The 25,667-nt window shown below is 35.9% G+C and overlaps 1 protein-coding gene across 3 annotated transcripts in view; it reads right to left on the bottom strand.

The window, feature by feature from the left end:
* The window catches only part of TBC1D19 (TBC1 domain family member 19), a 157,225-nt gene that overhangs the window by 51,165 nt on the left and 80,393 nt on the right, over window positions 1-25,667 (bottom strand). For all 3 annotated transcript variants that reach the window (XM_070372240.1, XM_070372239.1, XM_070372241.1), the window contains 3 exons: window positions 18,888-18,962; window positions 15,815-15,877; window positions 800-884 (listed from right to left, as the gene is read on the bottom strand). In XM_070372240.1, coding sequence (XP_070228341.1) covers window positions 800-884; window positions 15,815-15,877; window positions 18,888-18,962 — 223 coding nt within the window. The remainder of the gene's footprint in view (window positions 1-799; window positions 885-15,814; window positions 15,878-18,887; window positions 18,963-25,667) is intronic.

Raw genomic sequence — 25,667 nt, 5'->3', positions numbered from 1 at the left:
GTTAAAGAAACAAACAAGCAAACCAACTGTTTCTATCAATTCAGTGTAGAAGCAATGTATCTGAGAGAGCCCCCAAGTTTGGGGGGAGCCTGATCCTAGCCCTGGGAATGTGGGCCTGTCTTAGGGCAGGGGTTGTGGTAATCAGGCAGACAGTCGGACTTAGGAGATACAGGCAAACAGCTTCCTTCTTTATGGGAACAGCAGAAAACCATACACAATAGGTTCACAAGCTTTCAGTGCTGGGAGTTCACTACTTAATAAAAATGAGAAATCAGGGGAAAGTCTTTTAGCTAACCACTGGCTCAGCTGTCAGGTGCCAGCAGCATACTGAAATAGCATTATCTTATAGGCAGCTAGGGATAAAGACAAGAAAGCACTAACTAGAAATCAGAATGCTAATTGCATATAAATTATATCAAACTTTCAAGTGTGGTGTAACGTTAAGAGAAGGAATAACGAAGGCAAAAAAAAAAAAAGCAGAGAAAGCAAATTCAAATGATAAAGTCATAGTGAGAAGGGGGAATAAAAGTCAACATATATGACACAAGCTGCAACAGAGGATAGCGCGAACAGGAAAAATAAAGAAGGTAACTTTAAACGCTGTTTTGGGGATCCACTTTCCTGTGATTTGTGATAAGTTGCTTGGGAGTAAAAGGATGGTTATAATAACTTAAGAGACATCTTTTTAAATAATTTACAATAAAAAATTTTGAAAATGTAATATATGTTATAAAATGAACAGTCTTGGTATGATTATGTAAGTGCTAAAGAATATTTCCTTTAATTAAGAAAAGTTTACCTCTTATGTATGATTTCGGTGGTGAGGCACTGTTGTATGCAAAATGACTCAATACAGATGTATCTCTGGAAAAACAAAGTAACACCTGGGTACAACATTGGGGAAAAAACAAACAATTAAGCACTGTTTTATAACAGGTAATTCATTGCTGTGTCTACTTACGAGGTACCGAGGTAGATAGACTTCCTCAAGTTCAGTACAGTACCTGCCAATGAGAAGAGTGCCCTCTACTGGTACACCTATGGTAGTGTTAAGATAACCAAGTGTGATAGCCCAAGTTCACCCAAAGATTTCTCACTGTTAAGTCACCTAAACCTTGAACAACAGGAGAAAATGCTAGCTGCTACCTACCAGTTGATTCTGTATTACCCAGTTGATTAGTGTATTTTCTATTTGGAAAAAAGAACCAACTGAGAGAAATTTAATAAGATAAAGAATGTAGAGGGGGAACCCTTGATAACTATAGTGGCATACAGCAATTTGGAAAGTGCAGGAAACTGGGACCAGGCTCACTGCTGGGATGCGGCAGCTGGCAGTGGGCATGTCAGAGGTGGGGGGAAGGCAACTCAAAGTATCCAGAAGAGATTAGCAGCAGTAGAACAAGTGGTGGTCCAACATATGTTAGGAGCTGGCTGTCCTGACCACTCTACCTGGAGGTGAAAACAGGCAGGACAGACAGTCAAAATCAAAGATGTCCAGTAAGAGAATCTGAACTGCTGATTTCAGCTTGGAATTTTGGCACAGGGGACCAATCCCCAGGAAGAGGATTAGTGATAGGAAATCTGGGTCCTGGTAGTGAAAGATGTGGGATTCAAAAAACGTCACTGAGAAAAGAATTCGGGAATAACAGAAAACGCAGAGAAAGCCAGTTAACAGAACACAGGCACAAAGTAGGGCTGGACCAGCAGCAGGAGCGAATGGAGAGAGGAACCGTGGTTTCAAGGCACGAGGAAGGGGCCCAGCTTTAGAAACAGGACAGATACGGAGACTGGGCATCAGTCAGGCCCAAAGGCAAGACGCACACTGACCACTGCCACTAATTTATTCTTATTTTAAAAGACTACATGAACAATACATGTTTGTGACAAAAACCAGAACGTTAGAAATACAAATAATCAAAGAAAAGAAAAAACACCTACAATCCCACCAATGTTAATATTTTAATGTATATCCTTTCAGATTGTTCTTATACATACACACATACATTTTCAAACAAAATAGGATAATGCACACTATCCTATACTCTATTTCAATATTATAAGTATTTTCTACCCACATTTTTAACATTGCAGAATATTCCACTGTGCAGATGAATAATATATAACCTTTTATTGTTGAACATTTAATTATTTCCACTTTTCCCCAGCTATAAACAATGCTGCAGTGGACTTCTTGATAGCTAAATATTTATGTACACCTTTATTTAAATTTCTAAAACTGGACTAGCTGTCTGGTCAAAGTGATGGGCATTTTAAATCTAAAACTCTTCACATACATAGCAAAATTGCCTTTCAGAAAGATTTTGCTTTTGTTTTTAACATGGACAGCAATAAGATAGTACACGTTTTCTCTTACTCTCATCAAAATGGTTTATGATCATCTTATAGGTAAAAAAAAAATGGCACCATGCTTTAGTTACTAATGAGGTTGCCCACTTTTCCATTTGCATTTCTTTCATTATTTTCCAGTTCATCATCTTAGTCCATTTTAAAATTGATGTTTTTTTAATTACTGATTTGTTTAAATTTTTACATGTTAAGGACACTAACCTATGGTCAAATTATATGTTATAAATGGCTCTGCTCAATGATTTGTTAATTATGTTTGACACAGTTATTTTTAATTTTTATATGCTCAAATCTACCAATACTTTCGTGCTTGGAAAGTCCCTTCCCTCATTTATAATAGTCTACTATACATATTCCCTTAAACTATGAAGTAAATGGTGTTTATCATCAAATATTTCTGGTTCTTTCCCTTTGAGAACATATGTCAGCTTATATTTTTTGTCCACTTTGGTGTTAGGCGTGCCCATGAGATTTGCTCTTTACTCAGTGAACTAGGTATGTGTCATTTGAAAGTTTCCAAATGGACGCTCTAAGAACCAGAGTAGTTAAGCAGGGTCCCTCTTTCCCTCTGCACAGAAACCATCAGTGTCCCAGACAGTGGTTATGCCATTAACCTGGGTGCTGGAGTGAGGATGACAGAACTATGTCCCCATCCTATCTGGGGTTAATATGACCACGAGCAAGAAATAAACCTCTGTTGTTTTAAGTTGCTGAGATTTTTGGATTTACATGTTGCCACAGTATCCCAGGTGGCTCAGTGGTAAAGAATCTGCCTGCCAGTGCAGAAGACTTGGGTTTCATCCCTGGGTTGGGAAGATTCCCTGGAGAAGGAAATGGCAACTCATTCCAGTATTCTTGCCCAGGAAATCCCATGTACAGAGGAGACTGGTGAGTTACAGTCCATGGGGTCACAAAGAGCCGGTCATGACTTTGTGACTAACCAAACAACAACCAACAGTAATAATCTAGTGCCTCCTGACAAAATCAGGCAATTTTGTTTAGCAATTTGATAAAATCATTTGGTAATAAAATCATTAGCTCATCTGAAATTTATTTTGAAACTAAATTGCTGGAGTCCAAAATATAGCCCCACCACTTACTAGATGTGTGATATCAGGCAAGTTACTGGACTTCTTAGAGTCTCAGTTTCCTCTATGTCATACATATACAATATTAATATCTACTTCAAAGTCTACTGTAGGACTTAATTAATACACATAAAGTGCTTAAAGCAGTGCCTAACACATAGTGAGTATTATTACAATGTTAGCTACAGTCATTACTACTACTCCTACTACTTTAAATTTTATTCCATATTCTATAGTTTTCCCCCAGGAGTATATTTAATTTTGGGTTTGTTTTTATTTCTATGGCTTGAGACCACCATGTTTCTTCACTGTGAACTTTTGTTTATGCTCATTTCTGGAAAATTCTCAGCCATTATCTTTTTGAAAGACGCCTCTCTAGTTCTCTAGTCACTCCTACCTGACTCCTACAGATTGAAGGTTGACCAACACTTATTCAACCTGCCACAGCTCTTAATCAGTTTCACCCCTCTGTGTTCTCGCGCTTGGGATATGACAAAGGAAACAGACAGATAAACAAAAAACCTCCCTTAAGGAGCATGATTGGGGCGTGGGGAGATAAATAGCAAACCTTGTAAATAATTACATTATATAACAGATTGGTTGGTGAATGCTACAGGAACAAAGTAAAGGAGGGATAAGGAAAGAGAATTGCCATTTTAAAGAGAACAATCAGGGTGAACTTCATTGAGAAGATAACATCTGATGGAAGACCTGAAAGAACTTGAGGACATTAACATTTAGATATCAGGGGGAAGAGCATGCCAGGCAGAAAAGCCAATAATCGCAGCGGTGCTAAGGCAGAAGTGCTCCTGATGTGCTGGAGAAAACCAAGTGTGGCTGGAGCAGATGAGTGGAAAGAGATATGTGAGAGAGGAAAAGAGGCCAAATTATGCCAGGCATCGTCAGGATCTCCGCTTTTATTGGGAGTGAAGTGCAGCTCCACCGCAAAGTTTTCAGCAGAATAGTGAAATGATCTAACTGACTTTATAAGGATTCCTCTAGTCACTATGAAGAGAACTGGGCGTGGTGGGTGCGGTGTGGGGTGGGGGTGGGGGCAGGCAAGGGCAGAAGCAGGAAGCCCTGCAGATTATGACGATGATGGGGACGAAGACGGTGGCAGTCTGCAGTGGCCACTGGGACATGCGGCCCAGACTCTCTTTAGGTATGAAGGACTTATGTTGCCTGGCTCTTTACTTTACATTATATATGCCAAATGATTATTTCTCATATTTAAAAGAATAAATGATTTCAATATTTTATTTGGTAAACAGGTATTTAACTGAATTATAATTCTAATGGTTTTCAGTTAATTCCTATATTTGATAATAATTTTGTATCCTTTCTGGTATCTATAACTTTATTTTTCTTATTCAAGGAAAGGTACTCTTTTCCAGAGCCTCTGGAAGAAACACAGACAGCCCTGACAACACCTTGATTTTAGCCCACTAAAGCCCATTTCAAAAAATTTCCAATCTTCAGACAGAACTGTAGGAGAATATATTTGTTTTGTTTTAAACCACTAAATTTATGTTAATTTGCTATAGCAGCACCAATCAGCTAATACAACTAATATAACTAATAAAATTATACAATTAGTGTAACAATAAATAACTACTAATAAACTAATACAAATAAAATAAATAAGTACAAATAAAATAAATAATGCAAAAGAAAGTATACTTATAAATATCCTTCTATCATTGCCTAGAGGGAATACAGTTCCTAAAGAAACATTTGTATTAACTTTCTCTTTGAAACTGGTGGGAACATAGTAATGTTAGGAGAAGCTCTGTGCTTAAATATATACACCTAAAATCCCTATCGCCTTAGAGAAGACAAGATATCTGAAACTGCTCTTGAGAGAACATCAGTGACTGTAGCGTGACTCTGATGATAAGCCAGAGATGGGATGTTACACAGTATGTACTGACGCGCAACCCCAGCATGCAAGCAGAGAGCTGCCAACTCCTATCTTAACCTGAGCTGTTTTAACTTCTGAGATCCAATTTTGTATCTGTAATGAAGTTACAGTTCAACTGTAAATTTGCTAGAAATGTTGTGACTGTATGAAGATGACAGTTTTAATCAAATTAACTAGAAAATTCAACTTTGATTATTCCTAAATTAAGTAAAAATTGAACTTTATGTGGATGAGATTACATATGTAATGATTTACTTTATTTAGAAAAGTTGGGAGTGTAAGTATAAGCTGGATGTGTAAGTCTGAACTACAGTTTTATAGCAGAATTACACCTAACAGTTCTACATACAGCTGCAGATTTACATGGACTAAAGCTTCCTTTCGTTTTTGAAAAGATATTTATAATGAATGTTTCTGAGAAGTAAGTTATTTATGTAATAAAAAGCATATAAGAAATGATGTATGTCTGTTGGAAAAATCAGTTTAACTTACAGTTATTGCACAATTTTAAAATTTGTGGTGCATCTTGTATTTCTATCCAAACTAATCTGGAGAATTTTCAAATGATAAAATTTCAAGAATCACTTTTTTAAACCCTCTGCCCTGATTTAAATTTTCATAAACCAAAGAGCAATTAGGCTTACAAAGCTTTGAAATGGAACAGACCTAGCCTGGGTCCTGGTAGCTATCAGGTATAGTTTGAGCTCTGAGCCTCTGCTTCTTCATCTATGAAACAGAAATAAAGCTACCTGTTGTAAGAACTGTACTGTAAGTACATAAAGCATCTAGAGCAGTTCTTGGCACCTAATAAGCACTCTCTAAGTAAATGATCAAGATAGCGCTGATAATTTCACTTCCAATCAGAGAATACTGGGAGAAAAATTAACAAAGACTTCTGGTTTAGTTTCATGCTTGGCTAAGGACTCTCATCACATTCTTACAGAGAAAAATATACTTTAAAAATCCTTCTCTGACCTGTCCCCTTGATTTCCAACCTTATACATTCTTCCTGTGTTTCTGATCTTAACTTCCATGCATGTTAAGTCACTTTAGTTGTGTCCAACTCTTTGCGACCCTGTGGACCATAGCCCATCAGGCTCCTCTGTCCATGGGATTCTCCAGGCAAGAATACTAGAGTGGACTGCCATGCCCTCCTCCAGGGGATCTTCCTGACCCAGGGATCAAACCCACATCTCTTGAGTCTCTTGCATTGGCAGGAGAGTTCTTTACCACTAGTGCCATCTTGGAAACCCAATACTTTTAACTATCCAAAGCCTGGAAACTCAGTCATTCTTGATTCTTCCTTCTCAGTCAACCTGCATAGTTAGCCAGTCACCAAAATCCTCCTTATTCTGCCTTTGAGAGTTTCTTCCTTCTCTCCTCTCTCCTGCCCTTCCTTCTTTCCTTTCCCTTCTCTTCATCCCTCCCTCCCTCCCTCCCTCCCTTACTTCCTTCCCTCCTACAAGTATTTACTTGAACATCTACTATGTGGCAGGCATGGTTCTAAAGACTGAGAATACAACCACGGATGAAAAAATATCCCAAATCCCTGTCCTTACAGTGTTTCTGCTTTTGTGAAGGGAGATAGAGGGGAAAAAAGTAAAATATATTGTATGTTATTTGGTGGTACATGCTACAGAGGAAAATAAGCAGACAAGAGGGATAATGCATGCTCACATGTATATATTAGTAAAAGTTTGATGTGTATTTTAATTAGGAACTGAAAAGTGGTCAGGAAATGGGTCTAGGGTAATAATAAGAGTTTGGGTAGAACAACAGCTCCCTGGGACTAGGTACACAAGCCTGGAGTTGAAGGGAGAGGTCCAGAAAGACCAAAAAGACAAGACAAACATAAATTTGGGAGGTGTCAGTGTACAGATGGTATTTAAAATCATGAGAATAAATGAGATCACCAATGGCAAGAACAGGAGGAAAAAAGAGGTTCAATGGCTTATCTTGGGGTACTCCAGGGTAAGACAGGAAAATAAAGAGAAACCAGCAAAGGTGAATGAGCGTGCCAGCTAGTAACCTGAAAGCATGATATCCTAGAAGCCAAGTGAAGAGAGAGAATCCAAGAGAGGGTGACTGAGTGACCAAACAGATAAAGTAAGGTGAGAACTGGGAAATGATCACTGGATTCAGCAACATGAAATAAGTTTAGTGGGATAGGTTGGCAGAGAAAAAGACTTATTCAGGAAGGTTCAAGAGAGAACAGGAGGATAAGACTTAGAAACAATATCTACAGATTTAAAAAAAAGAACTTTCACCAACTCAGGGAATAGGGGAATGGCGCAGTAGCTGGATGTGATGAAGAATCGGGGAAGATTTTTGTTTTGCTTTATTTTGCTTTTAGATGAGAGAAATAATAGCACATTTGTATAGTGAGAGGAGTGATCCAATAGAGACAGGAAAACTGACGATGGAAAAACTAACAATTTCATTGCTTTTGAGTACCAAGGGGAAATGAGTTTCAGTGTCCAAATGCAGAGATTGGTTTTGTTATAAATAAAAGCATGGATAATTTATCCATAATAAGAGAAAGGGAGCTGAGTATATTGATGCAGATGCAGGTATGAGGAATACAGGTGGTGGTGGGAGTATGTGTGTGTGTGTCTTTGGGGGGCTTGTTCTCAGAGCTTTTATTTTTTTCAGAAACAGGATTCAGAGTCATTAGCTGAGACAGAAGAGGTGGAGATTTGAAGAGAGGGGAGGTATGAGAAGTCTTCTAGGAGAATGGATGAAAATTGGATTAGGGAAATGAAGTAGAAATGCCAAGGAAAAGTAAGGACTTTCTTGAGGTTCTTGGTCATGAATTTAAATAAAAGCAGTTATCATGGTTGCATGTTTTTCTCCAGCCACTTTCAAACGCACACTGTAGCCACAGAATCAAGCTGTACTTAACCAGGATTAAGGTTTTGCCAGGTAATTACTACTAGAAAGCAGGAGAAGGGCAAGGGAGTTGAACATGCATTCAAGATGAAGTGATTATAATGATAAGTCATGCTACTGACATGTCTCACATTTGTTCTCTCTGTTCACACAGGCCTCGTTCTACCTCAAGTGCTCGTAAGGCTAGCCTGAACTGCCAGAGCTGTTCACCACCATGCGAAGCTAATCTCTCCTCATTAATCACCATGTGCATATGGCTCATGCTTATTTTTGCTTTTCCCATTCTCCTAATTCTTTGTCTTTTAAGAACCAGACATTTCCTCAGAGGAAAAAAAATACCAAATGATTTCATTTATAATGTGGAATCTTAAAAAAAAAAGAAACCCACACATGGACAAACAAAACAGCAATAGATTCATAGATACACAGCCAGAGGGGAGAGGGGTGGGGGGCTGAACAAAATAGGTGAAGAGGATTAACAGGAACAAGATTCCAGTTATAAAAGAAATAAGTCATGAGGATGTAATGTATAGCATAGGAATACAGTCAACAATAACTGGAATAACTTTGTATAGTGACAATTACTAGACTTATTATGGTGATCAATTTGTAATGTATATAAATGTCAAGTCACTATGTTGTATATCTAATAATAAAATAATATGTCAACCACACTTCTATAAAAAGTTAAAAAAATTTTAAGATAAAGGAAAAAGAACCAGACATTTCTTATAACATTTCTATTCTAAAGCCACCACTAAGCTGAACTACTCCCAGAATTTATTTCCCCTTTAATTGTATTTGCATGGAACATTGCATAAACCTCTATCAGAACATTTATCAAATTATAACTGTGTATTTGCCTTTCCCTCATTTTTCACTAAAATGTGAGCTTAATAAACATTTTCTTATGCAGTGCCTGTATCAGAACAGACACTCAATAATTTGACATGAATACATGAATAAAGGGTATCTGATTGCACCTAGGCCTTTCTTAAACTCCATTCAATGGCATTAAAATATTTGTAACTATGGCATATTCTAGCTTCCCTGGTGGCTCAGTGGTAAAGAATCCACCTGCCAATGCAGGAGATGCGGGTTTTATTCTTGGATCAGGAAGACCCCCTGGAGAAGGAGATGGCAACCTACTCCAGCATTCTTGCCTGGGAAATCCCACAGACAGAGGATCCTGGTGGCCTACAGTCCATGGGGTTGCAAAAGAGTTAGATGACAGCGACTAAACAGCAACAACAACAAAATGGCATATTCTAATATGTCAGTATTTCTACTAAGCATATGCTAGATAAGCCAAGCATATGATAAAGAATTTGTCAGAAAACAGAAAGAGTAATTCCTATGTCTTCTCTTTACTATTTAAAAGTTCCAGCATGTGTATACCTGAAATTTTTTTAATTTAAAAAAAAAAAAAGTTCTCCCCTATGAGTACTTTATATACTTTGGACAATAAGTTAACTTTTATAGGTTGTCATGATATCACTAAGTACTCAAATCTGAAACTAAATTGTCAAACGACCCAATTTACTTACATGGAGTAAAGGGTTGTCTTCTGTTTGAACATATTTTAAAACTCTGACATAATTTAAAATTTTCAGCACAACTAAGTATTTTTAAGAATTTCATGCAAAATAAATGCTAAACTTTGGAATACTAAAAAATTGACTTATTACTCAAAAGGCTATTTCTATAATGTTCAATGTTGTTGCTGAAAAAAATTCAGGTAACTAACATGAGTCACTCAGAAGACAGAAGAATACCTGTGTATCCGTGTAACACAGGCCCAGATCTTCCTTCAGGAGGAACTACTGGAGACTTTCTCATCTATATATGGACACAGCAATGCCACATGCTGTCAAATTTTTTAGTCTAGTCACAAAATCCAATACATGGGTTATGACACAGAGCGTGCTAGAAAATTAAGTTCATTCCATTAACATCAACAATTTTCCCATTGAGTAGTTATGTTGCTAGGCAGCTCTGCCAAATGAAAGCCCATAATTAGCAATAAGAAAAGGCTTTCTTCTTTCTTATGTCGTACATACACACACATTTGAGGGCATGTGCATACATGTATAGGGATAGAAATTTTTTTTCAGAAAAAAATCACAACTCAATTCCTGATAATATTGTTTTCAATGCAAAAAATTACATATACTTTTATTACTTAAAATGAACTTCTCTATGACAAGTCAAACTAATTATAAAATTAATTATGATCAAGTATGATCACGAAAAGTATTTTCTTGGTAACTATCCATATGAGGAAAATTTTGTTCTGCAAAATTCCCAAAGACAGAACTTAGGTGTTACAATTATCCATTTATTTATGTTGTAAGGACAAAGATCCACATCGCTGCTGCTGCTAAGTTGCTTCAGTCGTGTCCGACTCTGTGCGACCCCATAGACAGAAGCCCACCAGGCTTCCCCGTCCCTGGGATTCTCTAGGCAAGAACACTGGAATGGGCCACCATTTCCTTCTCCAATGCATGAAAGGGAAAAGTGAAAGTGAAGTCACTCTGTCGTGTCCGACTCTTAGCGACCCCATGGACTGCAGCCTACCAGGCTCCGCCATCCATGGGATTTTCCAGGCAAGAGTACTGGAGTGGGGTGCCATATAAGATCTATGACTGAAAATACTATAGGAAATCTAAAAATAATATAATTTGGACTAAAATATTGATAAAAATGGAAAATAAAGGTTAAAGTATACTCCTACAGTACTCACTATCTATGATATTGATTAATACCTAATGCTTTACACACATACTTTAAAACAATTTCGAAACATTTTTGCCTCTTTAACTAGAATGTAAGCCCATCAAAGGTGGTATCATTATATAAAAGGGTCAATAAATACTTACTGATGACCATTCTGCTTTTTCTCAGAGAATGCATCCATTGTTTATAAATAATTATGTTTTTCAGACTCTGTCACTTATAAGTTTCCCAAGTTTATGTGGTACATAAAGATGAATATGTCTTCAAGGGTAATTCTGGCACTATGTGGAGAAACTGTAACGACTGTAATTTAAAATGCTATCCTTATAGACCCTGTTCATCAAATGAGGTAGGTTTTTTGTCTGGCAAGTCCTTTTCACCACCACCAAGAAGACTTTGTAGCTGTGAATTTAAATTGACAATCCTCTTCTCTCCAGCCACCAAAGGGGCAGAAATTGTGACATTTCCACTTGCTCTACCCACACACTGAAGTAGAAGAGTGAACACACTACAAACTATATGATTATTGGCCTTTGGCTGATATTATAATTTATGTACTCATGTTCAGTGTCATAATAGTTTCATGTTCAGGATCTAAATAGCTATCAGAGGGAGGACCAAAAATTTTCATTTGTTTCATATTTTTAGTATTGTGCAACATTAACTAATTTGTTTCATTTAGAAGTTAGTTGATAAAAAGATCCTTCACATCTAGAACTAAACTCTTAACTAAAGAAAATCTACAGCCCTCTACAATGACAATAAATGTGTAATCACACAGAACACAAGGCCATGACCCTATGTATATGTCCTGCTGAGAAGCCCAGTAGGTTGGGAAAGGTATTTGTGAATAAGTGATATTCTAGTTGAAAGCTGAAGGAAAAATAGGAATTTAGTAGAGGAAGAGGGGAGGACAACAGTCTTTTACATCAAAGGAACTGCAGGTCTGATGACCCTGAGGTAGAAAAAAGCATAACGAACACGAGGAGTAAAAGACCAGAGTGGCTGGAATGCATAGTGCCACAGTGTTAGTGCAGAGGTGAACAGTGAGGCTAGAGATGTGAACCAGCACACCCAGGGTCATCAGGCCTTGTGAAGGATTTTCGTGTTTGGGATTTAATCTCACAAGTAACATGAACTGATTGGTGTTTTTACAAGACCACTTTGACCAGTCAGGCAAGAAAAAGAAAAAAAAAGGCATCCAGTTAGGGATGGGTATCCGTGGTGGCTCAGTTGGTAAAGAATCTGCTTGCAATGTGGAGACCTGGGTTCAATACCTGGGTTGGGAAGATCCCCTGGAGAAGGGAACAGCTACCCACTCCAGTATTTTGGCCTGGAGAATTCCAAGGACTGTATAGTGCATGGGCTTGCAAAGAGTTGCACATTACTGAGCAACTTTCACTTTCAAGTAGGAAAGAAAGAAATAATCTCTACTTACAGATGATATGATCTTATATATAGAAAATCCTAAAGGCTCCATCCAAAATCTGCTAGAATTAATCAATGAATTCAGTAAAACTGCAGGATACAAAATCAATATACAGAAAACAGTTGTGTTTCTATACACTAAGAACAAAAAAGCTGAAAAAGAAATAATTTCATTCACTATAACATAAAAAAGACCAATAAAATACGAAGAAATTTAACCAAGGAGGTGAAAGATCTGTACACTTAAAACTACAAGACTTTGACGAAAGAAGCAGAAGAAGACACAAACGGAACAATACCCTACGCTCATTGATAAGAAGTTGCACTGTTAAAATGCCATACTACCCAAAGCCATCTACAGATTCAATGCAATTCCTATTAAAATTGCAATGGGTATTTTTCACAGAAATAGAAAAACGATCCTAAAATTTGTATAGAGCCACAAAAGAAACTGAGTAGACAGAGCAATCTCAAGAAAGAATAACAAAGCATCATACTTCCTGATTTCAAGCTATGCTACAAAGTTATAGTGATCAAAGCAGTAAAGCACTGGCATAAAAGTAGACATAGGAACCAATGGAACAGAATTGAGAGCCCAGAAATAAACCACACATACACAGTTAACTAATATTTAACAAGGAGCCAAGAATACTCAGTGGAGAAAAGATAGTATCTTCAATAAATAGGGTTGGGAAAACCGGATAACCACATGCAGAAGAACGAAATTAGACTTGTACCTTATACCACTCACAAAAATGAACTTGAAATGGACTTAATACTTTAAACATAAGACCTAAATTCCTAGACGAAATCATAGAAAAAAAGCTCCTTGACTTAGGTCTTCATGGTAATTTCCTTTTATGATAGTAAAACACAAGCTAAAAAGCAAAAATAAATAAGTGAAACTATATCAAACTAAAAACCATTATAAAGCAAAAGAAACTAAAAACAGAATGAAAAGGCAACCTACAGGAAGGGAGAAAATATTTGCAAATTTTATGTCTGATATGAGGCTAATATCCAAAATTTATTAAGAATTCTACAATTCAATAGCAAAAAACAAACAACCCAATTAAAAAGTGGGCAAAGGAAATTAACAGAAGTTTTCCAAACAAGACATACAAATGGCCAACAGGTACATGAAAAGGTATGCAACATTACTAATCACCACAGAAATGCAAATCAAACCCAGAATGTTATCACCTCATACCTGTTAAAATGGCTACCATAAAAAAAAAAAAAAAAAGACAAGTGTTGGTGATGGTACAGAGAAAAATGAACCCTAGTGTACTGCTGGTAGGAATGCAAGTTGGTACAGCCACTACAGAAAACAAGTCATAGAGGTTACTCAAACCTGCTCTTGACAGAGGGTTACCCTCTGAGTGGAGGCAGGAAGCCCCCGACTTCTGAAATTTTGCATCTACAACACAGAGCTGAGGAGAATGAGAAATACCGGTTTCCTGAACCTTTTATGGGCTTCCCTGGTGGCTCAGATGATAAAGAATCCACCCGCAATGCAGCAGACCTGGGTTCGATCTCTGGGTTGGGAAGCTCCCCTGAAGGAGGGCATGGCAACCCACTCCAGTATTCTTGCCTAGAGAATCCCTATGGACAGAGAAGCCAGAATAGTCCATGGGGTTGCAGAGAATCAGACACGGCTGAGCGACTAAGCACAGCACAGAGCCTTCTATAGAGATACTGCAGTCTTTGACTAGAAATTATTCGAAAAAGGAACCCCATCTTCCTAGCCACACTCAGTTGAATTGAAGCTTCCATCATGATGATCTGGGGCTATGAGGAAGGAGAGAGTGCATCATGGCTCAAGTGCTACAGACTGATTTGAGACTTAATCACTTCTCCTGAATAAATGTTTTTATTTGCTGACTTGACATCTAATCTTAAGACAGTTTCCAGATACTTTAAATGTTTGGGTTTTTGTTTTTTTTTTTGCTTTTTAAATAATTTTCACTGGTTTTGATTTTTCTAATAGGGATGGTTCTGTGGACCTCTTTATGCTACAATGCCAAAAGCAATCATTTCTACTCAGTATTTCAGTTTAGAAACAAAAATTACTATATAAATGAAGCTTTAACTTTATTGTACATTCAAAATTTGACTGAGTACCAAAAAATAGGTATCAGGCTACATATTTGCTACATACATAAATAAATTTAAGGTTTTTATACTGTTTTAATTAATAACAATATGTTAAAGAATGGGATTTTAAGTCTTAACTTTTTTTTAATTTTAAAAATTAATGGCATATTTGAAATCATGGAAATTCCCTTAAAATTCTTTCCAAGGTTATCTCAAATTTTAATTTTATAAATAAATTTTATAAAATCTTTTGGACTTTAGTTCTTGGAATATACGATTAGGTCGCACAGAGTCAGACATGACTGAAGCGACTTAGCAGTAGCAGCAGCAGCAAACCTTCTAGAGAGATTCTTATTTAACTCTTTTCTTAAACAGATACACAAACTACAACCACTATTACCATCAGAGACCTGCTAATTCGACATCTGGGACTGATTTACATTTAGTCAAGCAGAAACTGCCATGTGGAATCTAGATTTTTTTTTTCCATGATACATATTGCTGCTGCTGCTGCTAAGTCGCTTCAGTTGTGTCCGACTCTGCGACCCCATAGACAGCCTCCTACCAGGCTCCTCTGTCCCTGGGATTCTCTAGGCAATAACACTGGAGTGGGTTGCCATTTCCTTCTCCAATGCATGAAAGTAAAAAGTGAAAGTGAAGTCGCTCAGTCGTGTCCGACTCTTAGCGACCTCATGGACTGCAGCCAACCAGGCTCCTCCATCCATGGGATTTTCCAGGCAAGAGTACTAGAGTGGGGTGCCATTGCATATTATCTATCTTTTATCTATCTATGTGTGTATGATCTTTAAAAAAAAAAATATCATTTAAGCAATTCTACATAAATCACATATTTCCTAATTGTGATGTTTCTATTTTGTTTCTCTTTTATCAGATATAAGAAAGACCTAGGTAAACCCAAACATCCACAGTATCACCATATGATGTGATCAAACAGTAATCACAACTCTTCAAGCTGATTTCAAAGCACTTAATTATTTACTCAAGACCTTTAATAGAAAAGTATCATGTAAAAATGCTTTCTCTAAACATCTTGGGACAGCTGAAATATGAAGTAGACACTCAATTTATGAATCTGATCTATACCTCTCCTGGGTGGAACAGAGATGAAGTTCTTATCCTCCCACCTAGTCTCTTTTAAGAACAAAAGTTAACCTGATCCCAAATTTGGAACTAATACAATTATGTAAAGTTTTTTTTAAAAAAAAAAAGTAGCCTGAGTTAGAGAATTTAAAACAAGAACATTATATATTTTAATTTTTCAACTTACCTGATATAAATAATCTTCAAATACAAAATAATAATCATCATTGCTTGCTGTCAATTTCACATCCTATAATTAAAAGTAGAAGGCACTGAAAAGAACTTAAATGAGTACGTTTATAGTACTAAGACATAAATATAACATACAGAAATAATACTGAAATGATTTTATTACTTCACATATGATTATAAACTTCTCAATTAGATTTTATCACTGGGTTTATCAGAAATAAATTTATAAAGTTACTTGACTGATATTTGTGACACATTACTTGACTTCAAATTGTTTACACTTATTTGGGTTCCATGAGTAATTTCTTATTATTTATTTCAATTTTATCTCCTTTGAATCTAATATTTAGGTATCTTAAAATTAGAAAAGCATTTGCAATCACAACATCCAAAAGCAGCCGTAAAAATCTGGCCTCAAATTACTGTTCAATCTGGTCCTCCACTGTTCAGGCCCACATTCATGCCATTCCATCAAAATACCAAAAATCTTTGATGTTTTTGTAATTATTCATTTGCACGTCATCACTTGTTAGCAAAAGAGACAAAGTTTATCTTCAATCTCACCAGCAAGAAAACATACATGGTAGAAATACTGGAGAATGAGAAATACTGGTTATACGCCCCAAAGAAATATTACTTAAAGACACAGATTAAGAGAAAAGAAAGGAGTCAGTCTAAGTCACAACATGGGCATAAGTAGAGATCACGAGATCTCAAGGAGGATGATGTTGCCTCTAAGGGGGCATCATTCCTGGGGAATCAAAATTTTAGAGAAAATTTTTTCTTTTATGAAGAAAAGGTTGAGAAACACTGATATGAACTGTCAGATCACAGTAAGCAGTAGAAAATTGTAGATGGTGTGGATTCAAGACAAGTTTGTGAGAAAAAAATACAATCCAGAGAGAATCATTAGATATTTTAGCTTAGGGAGGGTTTGATGATGTTCTGTGCTTAAGCATTGCCTTGTTTCCTTCATTTCTTTAACCGCTAAAATAATTCTATTTTCTATTAAATTAAAAATGAATCTTTGCCAAAGGGAGTTGTAATGAAACTTCAAATGATTATTTTTTTAATGCTTATTCCCTTAAGGGCTGACTTTAATAATATTTGGAGTTGCTCCAGTACGATCAGCAGCGTTTAACTAACATAAGTAAACACTCATGCTGTGGACCGTCAGGACTGATTCTACCAAAACTTACATTCAGCTGTTCAGACACAAGCTGTTTACCTCTTTCTCATGACAGATTTGCTTTACTGATTCTAACTGAAATTCATGTTGGCAGCAAAGGGAACTCTCGTGCTAGCACTCTTGGATTTTTTGAACTTCTCTTGTGAGTCTTCTCTCATTTGAACAGAGAGATTAAAGTCTTAAAGCCCAAAAGATCTCTTAGGCTGTTGCTAAAATGATCCCCTGCGTACAGTCATTTGACCTCAAAGTCAATAGCAGTACCTGTGATCCAAATCTATGTAAAAACTTCTAGAGTTTTTCAAAAGAGTCAAGACTTTTCATCAAAAGACTGCATCCCCTTAATTCCCCTCATCCTCCTCCCTGTAGAGCATAGTGGTTAAAGGTACGGGTTATGAAATCAGATTACCTAGATTCAAATCTTGGCTTTACTATTTAATATATGAATTTAAATGGATTTCTTTACTCTTTGTTTACCTTAGTTCCCTCATCTGTAAGACAGTAAAATAATAGTATTAATACTTCCTACTTTGCTATAATACATGTATCAATATGTGGCTGGTGAGTAAGGAAATGATGTCAGTACAACATGAGAATTGTGTTGGTTCAAATGCAATTTTCCTTTAAAAAGAGAAGTCAGAACAGCAGAAGTAGAATTATATCCTTCAGCAGGAAAGGGCAAAGCCTTCTGCAGGCATGAGCCCTTTGCCTGTTTCCAAGAGAATGGAAATTTCAAGAGAATGGAAAATGAATGATTGCATGGGGTCCCTGTCTCCAGAGAGGCACACCCCCAGCCTTGCATATCTCTTAACTGCTGTACTGCCTCTTGTGCCCTCCTGAACAGCAGCCCCAGTGGCTCTGTGCAACTGAATTATTTTAGCACTTACACTTTGTTATTTTTGTACATTTTTAATAATTCCTGCAGGAGCAGCCTGCTTGGGCTGTCCAGTTCATCTCCCAATGATTGTTTCTGTTAGCACTTTGGCTATAAAGTTGCAAAAGCTACCCCAACCCTATTTTTCCTATAAGCTCTATTATTTTTAATGCATGATCTTGTAGAATGCAACTTTTTTTTTTTAGGAAAAAAAAAAGAATTATCATTTATAGCCCAAATACTCCCCTGGGGTAGCTGTCAGGATCAGTTAATCTATGTAAAGAGTCTGGAGCATTGTATGACACACAGAAAGCAATCATTAAACGCTAGCAGTCACTGTTATTATTAACTTCTGTTATGTTCTACCCAGACAAATCTTTGGGTCTTCTTTCCCCTGTTTCTGAGGTCTGGAATAATATGCCCTTTCTCCTCTATCTTACAAGTTCTAAATCTAAAATCCAAGTCTTTTAAACAACCCAATTATGAATCCGGAATCAGTCAAACCCTATACCATGCTTTTAGCATCTACATCTCAACTCTCAATAACAGATGCCTGGAAATAAAACTTGAGATGTGTTTAACTCTATGTCTAGAAATCAAAAGAAATGAAAAATAAGCTGTGACTTCAATATAATAAAATAAACAAGCAGGCCCTAAAGAATTGTGAGATAAATAAGATGAAGAAATCCATAATCTGATTTTTTTTCTTTTAGTAGATTTTCTGTATAGTTTGAGTGGAAAATTGTAATTTATAAGGACAAGAAATATCACTCACTTAATCAATATACGGGAGGGTCAAGAAAGGATTGTGAAGACAGTTGCAAAGTGAAAGATAACACTGAATAGAAACCTCAGATTTTGAAGGTCAACCTTATCGTTCTAAGTATAATGATCACTTAAAATTATTTTTCAAGGTTAATATGTATCATAGATAGTGCAGTACCTACATGAAGACTCTTGATAATTGCTTAATGTTAACGAAATGGAAAAACTTACAGTTTCACTTACTTTATAAATTAGACTGTCCACCAAAAGGTCATGTTGTATCACATTTGTCTTAAGCTGCTCATAATATAAAATATCCTAGATTTAAAAGAAAAACAAAAACATTAAAAGTCAATCATTTATAAAGTCAGCCTCAAACTTTAATAAATAATGATCATTAATAGTATTATATACACTAAGAGAATAAGGGCTTTATTTTATTACTAGAGTCTCTAGGCCTGGATAATAGCTGATGATCAATAAACAGACTTAATCCCATCCCTTAAGATAAAATCTGGTACCTGGTAGGTATTTAATCAATGTTTGCTACATTGATTTAAATGTAATTTAACTTTAATAGCAAATGTAGTATTTATTAATTATTAGGAACTGTTTTACCCAATATGCATGTTACTCTATTTAATCTCATATCAACAAAATAAACCTGTTCAATGATTATTATTCCCATTTACATTTGAGAAACTGAGGCCCAGAGAAAGAAGTAACTTTCTGTTCAAGGCCACAAAGGTAGTAAGATTTGATTCCAGGAAACCCCCAGAACCTATATAAAAACCCAGAGTGACTACTCTATACTGCCTTTCTAATATCTAAATTATTATAAAATAAAAAAATTTAAGCATACTAAATCATCCCTGGTAGTAAAAGCTATCATATAGCATATGAAAAAAAAAAAATCAGGATTTTTTTTTGAAAAAAATGTCTTTAATTTTTCATTTTTAGTTCAAAATAAAATGGTTGTAACTATACAGAATGCTATATAGCTAACTTGTACATGATTTAAACATAGGTTGGAAAAGTATGTAAGTTTTTAAGAGATAATGTCAAACATTCTCATATCATCTGGCTAATGGACAATGATAAGGGTTCAGGACTTTTAATGACATTGGTCAATAGAATCAGTAGTGCACTTTAAATCTGAGCCAAGGCTTTTAAAAATTAAATAAAAATCAGCTATAGCACCAGGAACTCTGCTCAATATTCTGTAATAATCTAAGTGGGAAAAGAATTTGAAAAAGGATACATGTATATGATGCACAACTGAATTACTTTATTGTATATCTGAAACTAACACAACATTGTTAATCAACAATACTCCAATATAAAATAAAATTTTTTTAATTGCAAAGAAATTAGTAAAATTTTAGCAAAAAAAAATCAGTTAAAAAATATTAGAATATCAAATTAACTCTAAACAGTGATAAGATTAGGCTGAAAGTTAAGTGAAAGTGAAAGCTGCTCAGTTGTGTCTGACTCTTTGGGACCCCATGGACTATACAGTTCATGGAACTCTCCAGGCCAGAATACTGGAGTGGGTAGCCTTTACCTTCTCCAGGGGATCTTCCCAACCCAGGGATTGAACCCAGGTCTCCCACATTGCAGGCAGGTTCTTTACCAGCTAAGCCACAAGGGAAGCCATTTAATAAAGAATAAGAAATAAGAATAAGAGAGGAAGGACAGGAAAGAGAGAAAAGGGGGTAAGGAAAAAGAAGAAAAGACAGAAGAAGAGAAAGTGGGAGGAAGGAGGTAAGATGTAATCCAGTTAAGGGACAGGCTAATAGTTGGTCAGGTGTTCATAATAAAGATTGAGAAAGGTCAAGATTAAGTGGGTAGTAGCTGTGTTAAAGAGAGATGGAAATATCATCTGACTACTACAAGCTGATCCCTGCGTTTCTCCGAATCCCTCCATCCATCTCTCGGGGACTCTAGCCCTGGTTTCCACCTCTACCAAATACTGCTTGGCTCCCTCAGTACTGTGTGATTCTTTCTGAAGACAGTCCCTCAAACAAGTAAGAGCTAGGGGACAGGATCACCTGGGACAGAGAAGAATATCTGATGCATGCAGCAGCCATGGCAGGGTGGTGTTCAAACCTATGTTTCCTGAAATACAATTTCTTTATTTATTTTTTAATTTTATTTTTAAACTTTACAATATTGTATTAGTTTTGCCAAATATCGAAATGAATCCGCCACAGGTATACCTGTGTTCCCCATCCTGAACCCTCCTCCCTCCTCCCTCCCCATACCCTCCCTCTGGGTCATCCCAGTGCACCAGCCCCAAGCATCCAGTATCGTGCATCGAACCTGGACTGGCGACTCGTTTCATACATATTATACATGTTTCAATGCCATTCTCCCAAATCTCCCCACCCTCTCCCTCTCCCACAGAGTCCATAAGACTGATCTATACATCAGTGTCTCTTTTGCTGTCTCGTACACAAGGTTATTGTTACCATCTTTCTAAATTCCATATATATGCGTTAGTATACTATATTGATGTTTTTCTTTTTGGCTTACTTCACTCTGTATAATAGGTTCCAGTTTCATCCATCTCATTAGAACTGATTCAAATGTATTCTTTTTAATGGCTGAGTAATACTCCATTGTGTATATGTACCACAGCTTTCTTATTCATTCATCTGCTGATGGGCATCTAGGTTGCTTCCATGTCCTGGCTATTATAAACAGTGCTGCGATGAACATTGGGGTACACGTGTCTCTTTCCCTTCTGGTTTCCTCAGTGTGTATGCCCAGCAGTGGGATTGATGGGTCATAAGGCAGTTCTATTTCCAGTTTTTTAAGGAATCTCCACATTGTTCTCCACAGTGGCTGTACTAGTTTGCATTCCCACCAACAGTGTAAGAGAGTTCCCTTTTCTCCACACCCTCTCCAGCATTTATTGCTTGTAGACTTATGGATGGCAGCCATTCTGACTGGTGTGAAATGGTACCTCATAGTGGTTTTGATTTGCATTTCTCTGATAATGAGTGATGTTGAGCATCTTTTCATGTGTTTGTTAGCCATCTGTATGTCTTCTTTGGAGAAATGTCTATTTAGTTCTTTGGCCCATTTTTTGATTGGGTCATTTATTTTTCTGGAGTTGAGCTGTAGGAGTTGCTTGTATATTTTTGAGATTAGCTGTTTGTCAGTTGCTTCATTTGCTATTATTTTCTCCCATTCTGAAGGCTGCCTTTTCACCTTTCTAATAGTTTCCTTTGTTGTGCAGAAGCTTTTAAATTTAATTAGGTCCCATTTGTTTATTTTTGCTTTTATTTCCAATATTCTGGGAGGTGGGTCATAGAGGATCCTGCTGTGATGTATGGCAGAGAGTGTTTTGCCTATGTTCTCCTCTAGGAGTTTTATAGTTTCTGGTCTTACGCTGAGATCTTTAATCCATTTTGAGTTTATTTTTGTGTATGGTGTTAGAAAGTGTTCTAGTTTCATTCTTTTACAAGTGGTTGACCAGTTTTCCCAGCACCACTTGTTAAAGAGATTGTCTTTAATCCATTGTACATTCTTGCCTCCTTTGTCAAAGAGAAGGTGTCCATATGTGCGTGGATTTATCTCTGGGCTTTCTATTTTGTTCCATTGATCAATATTTCTGTCTTTGTGCCAGTACCATACTGTCTTGATAACTGTGGCTTTGTAATAGAGCCTGAAGTCAGGTAGGTTGATTCCTCCAGTTCCATTCTTCTTTCTCAAGATCGCTTTGGCTATTCGAGGTTTTTTGTATTTCCATACAAATTGTGAAATTATTTGTTCTAGCTCTGTGAAGAATACCGTTGGTAGCTTGATAGGGATTACATTGAATCTATAAATTGCTTTGGGTAGTATACTCATTTTCACTATATTGATTCTTCCAATCCATGAACATGGTATATTTCTCCATCTATTAGTGTCCTCTTTGATTTCTTTCACCAGTGTTTTATCGTTTTCTATATATAGGTCTTTAGTTTCTTTAGGTAGATATATTCCTAAGTATTTTATTCTTTCCGTTGCAATGGTGAATGGAATTGTTTCCTTAATTTCTCTTTCAGTTTTCTCATTATTAGTGTATAGGAATGCAAGGGATTTCTGTGTGTTGATTTTATATCCTGCAACTTTACTATAATCATTGATTAATTCTAGTAATTTTCTGGTGGAGTCTTTAGGGTTTTCTATGTAGAGGATCATGTCATCTGCAAATAGTTAGAGTTTTACTTCTTCTTTTCCAATTTGGATTCCGTTTATTTCTTTTTCTGCTCTGATTGCTGTAGCCAAAATTCCAACATATGGAGGCTGAACAACACGCTGCTGAATAACCAACAAATCACAGAAGAAATCAAAAAAGAAATCAAAATTTTCATAGAAACGAATGAAAATGAAAACACAACAACCCAAAACCTGTGGGACACTTTAAAAGCAGTCCTAAGGGGAAAGTTCATAGCAATACAGGCATACCTCAAGAAACAAGAAAAAAGTCAAATAAATAACGTAACCCTACACCTAAAGCAACTAGAAAAGGAAGAAATGAAGAACCCCAGGGTTAGTAGAATGAAAGAAATCTTAAAAACTAGGGCAGAAATTAATGCAAAAGAAACAAAACAGACCATAGCAAAAATCAACAAAGCCAAAAGCTGGTTCTTTGAAAGGATAAATAAAATTGACAAACCATTAGCCAGACTCATCAAGAAACAAAGGGAGAAAAATCAAATCAATAAAATTAGAAATGAAAATGGAGAGATCACAACAGACAACACAGAAATACAAAGGATCATAACAGACTACTATCAACATTTATATGCCAATAAAATGGACAACATGGAAGAAATGGACAAATTCTTAGAAAAGTACAACTTTCCAAAACTCGACCAGGAAGAAATAGAAAATCTTAACAGACCCATCACAAGCACGGAAATTGAAACTGTAATCAAAAATCTTCCAGCAAACAAAAGCCCAGGTCCAGATGGCTTCACAGCTGAATTCTACCAAAAATTTAGAGAAGAGCTAACACCTATCCTGCTCAAACTCTTCCAGAAAATTGCAGAGGAAGGTAAACTTCCAAACTCATTCTATGAGGCCACCATCACCCTAATACCAAAACCTGACACAGATCCCACAAAAAAAGAAAACTACAGGCCAATATCACAGATGAACATAGATGCAAAAAATCCTTAACAAAATTCTAGCAATCAGAATCCAACAACACATTAAAAAGATCATACACCATGACCAAGTGGGCTTTATCCCAGGGATGCAAGGATTCTTCAATATCCAAAATCAATCAATGTTATACACCACATTAACAAATTGAAAATAAAAACCATATGATTATCTCAATAGATGCAGAGAAAGCCTTTGACAAAATTCAACATCCATTTATGATAAGAACTCTCCAGAAAGCAGGAATAGAAGGAACATACCTCAACATAATAAAAGCTATATATGACAAACCCACAGCAAACATTATCCTCAATGGTGAAAAATTGAAAGCATTTCCTCTAAAGTCAGGAACAAGACAAGGGTGCCCACTTTCACCATTACTATTCAACATAGTTTTGGAAGTTTTGGCCACAGCAATCAGAGCAGAAAATTTCTTTGTTTTAAAAAATGCTTGATACACAGTTCTCTAGTTTGAGTCAAATGCTCATCACATAAAGATAATCTGGGAATTTGCTGGCTATTTTTAGTCATTTTAATTAAAATTTTAATTTTAATTAAAAAGCTTTATTTTGTTCTCATTCATTATGTTTTGATTTCTTACCTAAAGAAAAATTATTTTACTATTTTATTTACCTTCTATTATATTTATTAAATCTACCTCTTTAGTTAGAATAAAAGAACACTTTTAAAGGTAGGAACAGCACCCAACTCAAACACCAATCCTGACAGCTAGCAAAGGGCATAATATTATACTTTAATGCTTCCTAGTGAACGTAGCAGAAAAGCTGTTTAGAGTTATGTTGCTTTTTAAAAGTAAAAAGTTTAAAATTGCAAACTGATATATGACCATTAAAATAAGTGAAACAATCTAGAGCTGGATAAAGAAAATACTCTTTTTTTCTTCCCTCCCACCACACTGAAGAAACTCATGTTATTTATATTTGTATTAATAACATTATTTGTAATTTATATCCTTCCATACTTTTCTCCATGCTTATATAAATATATAATCATACTTAAGGGTTTTAGCTGTTGTTTGTTAACATAAAATGGAATCATACTATACTTATTTTTCAGTTTCTAGTGATGTATCACGGTCATCTCTCTCTGTCTTTTAAATAACTATCAACACATAAACTTTAATATTTTTAAAACTGCACTACAGATACATTATGATTTATTTAACCATTCCCCTATAGATGGCTACTCAGGTTGTTTCTAGTTGTTTGTTGCTACAAATACTACAATAAATATCCTCATGCACATATGCCTTTCCTGAGCGACTTTCACCATTTTCACTTTTCCATGGGTAAAAATAATGGTTATCTTACTGTTGTATTAACTTAGACTTTCTCAAATACTAATAAAGTTGACTTTCTTTCATATGCTTATTGGCCATTTGAACTTTCACTTCCATGGTTTACGTATTTTTCTGTTAGATTACATTTATTTCATTAATCTGTCAGATTCTTTATCTATACTGAGGATTAACATTTGTCATTTGGGTTACAAATACCTTTTCTTCATATTAATATGTTTTGTTTTTGTTTATGGTATACACTGACAAATTTTTCAAAATTCTTTATGGATTTAGGTTTTCTTGCTTGCCTTAGGCAAGGCTCTCCTACACCACATATTTATGTAAATATTTTCCTAATTTTTTCTAAAATTGATATTTTAAATTTACATGTTTATAACCTACCTGGAATTTATTTTAATATTTTGTAAGCCAAAGGTCTGATTGTTTTCTTTCAGAAGGATGGTTATCAGCATCATTTATAAAATAAATCATGCATTTCCAATTGAAATAAAACTTCAACATTTCTCTATCAGAAATAGATTCAGTAGGCAGAAAATCAGTAA

This window comes from Bos mutus, chromosome 6, assembly GCF_027580195.1.
Source record: "Bos mutus isolate GX-2022 chromosome 6, NWIPB_WYAK_1.1, whole genome shotgun sequence".
NCBI lineage: Eukaryota > Metazoa > Chordata > Mammalia > Artiodactyla > Bovidae > Bos > Bos mutus.
This window is presented reverse-complemented; position numbering and strand designations above follow the sequence as displayed.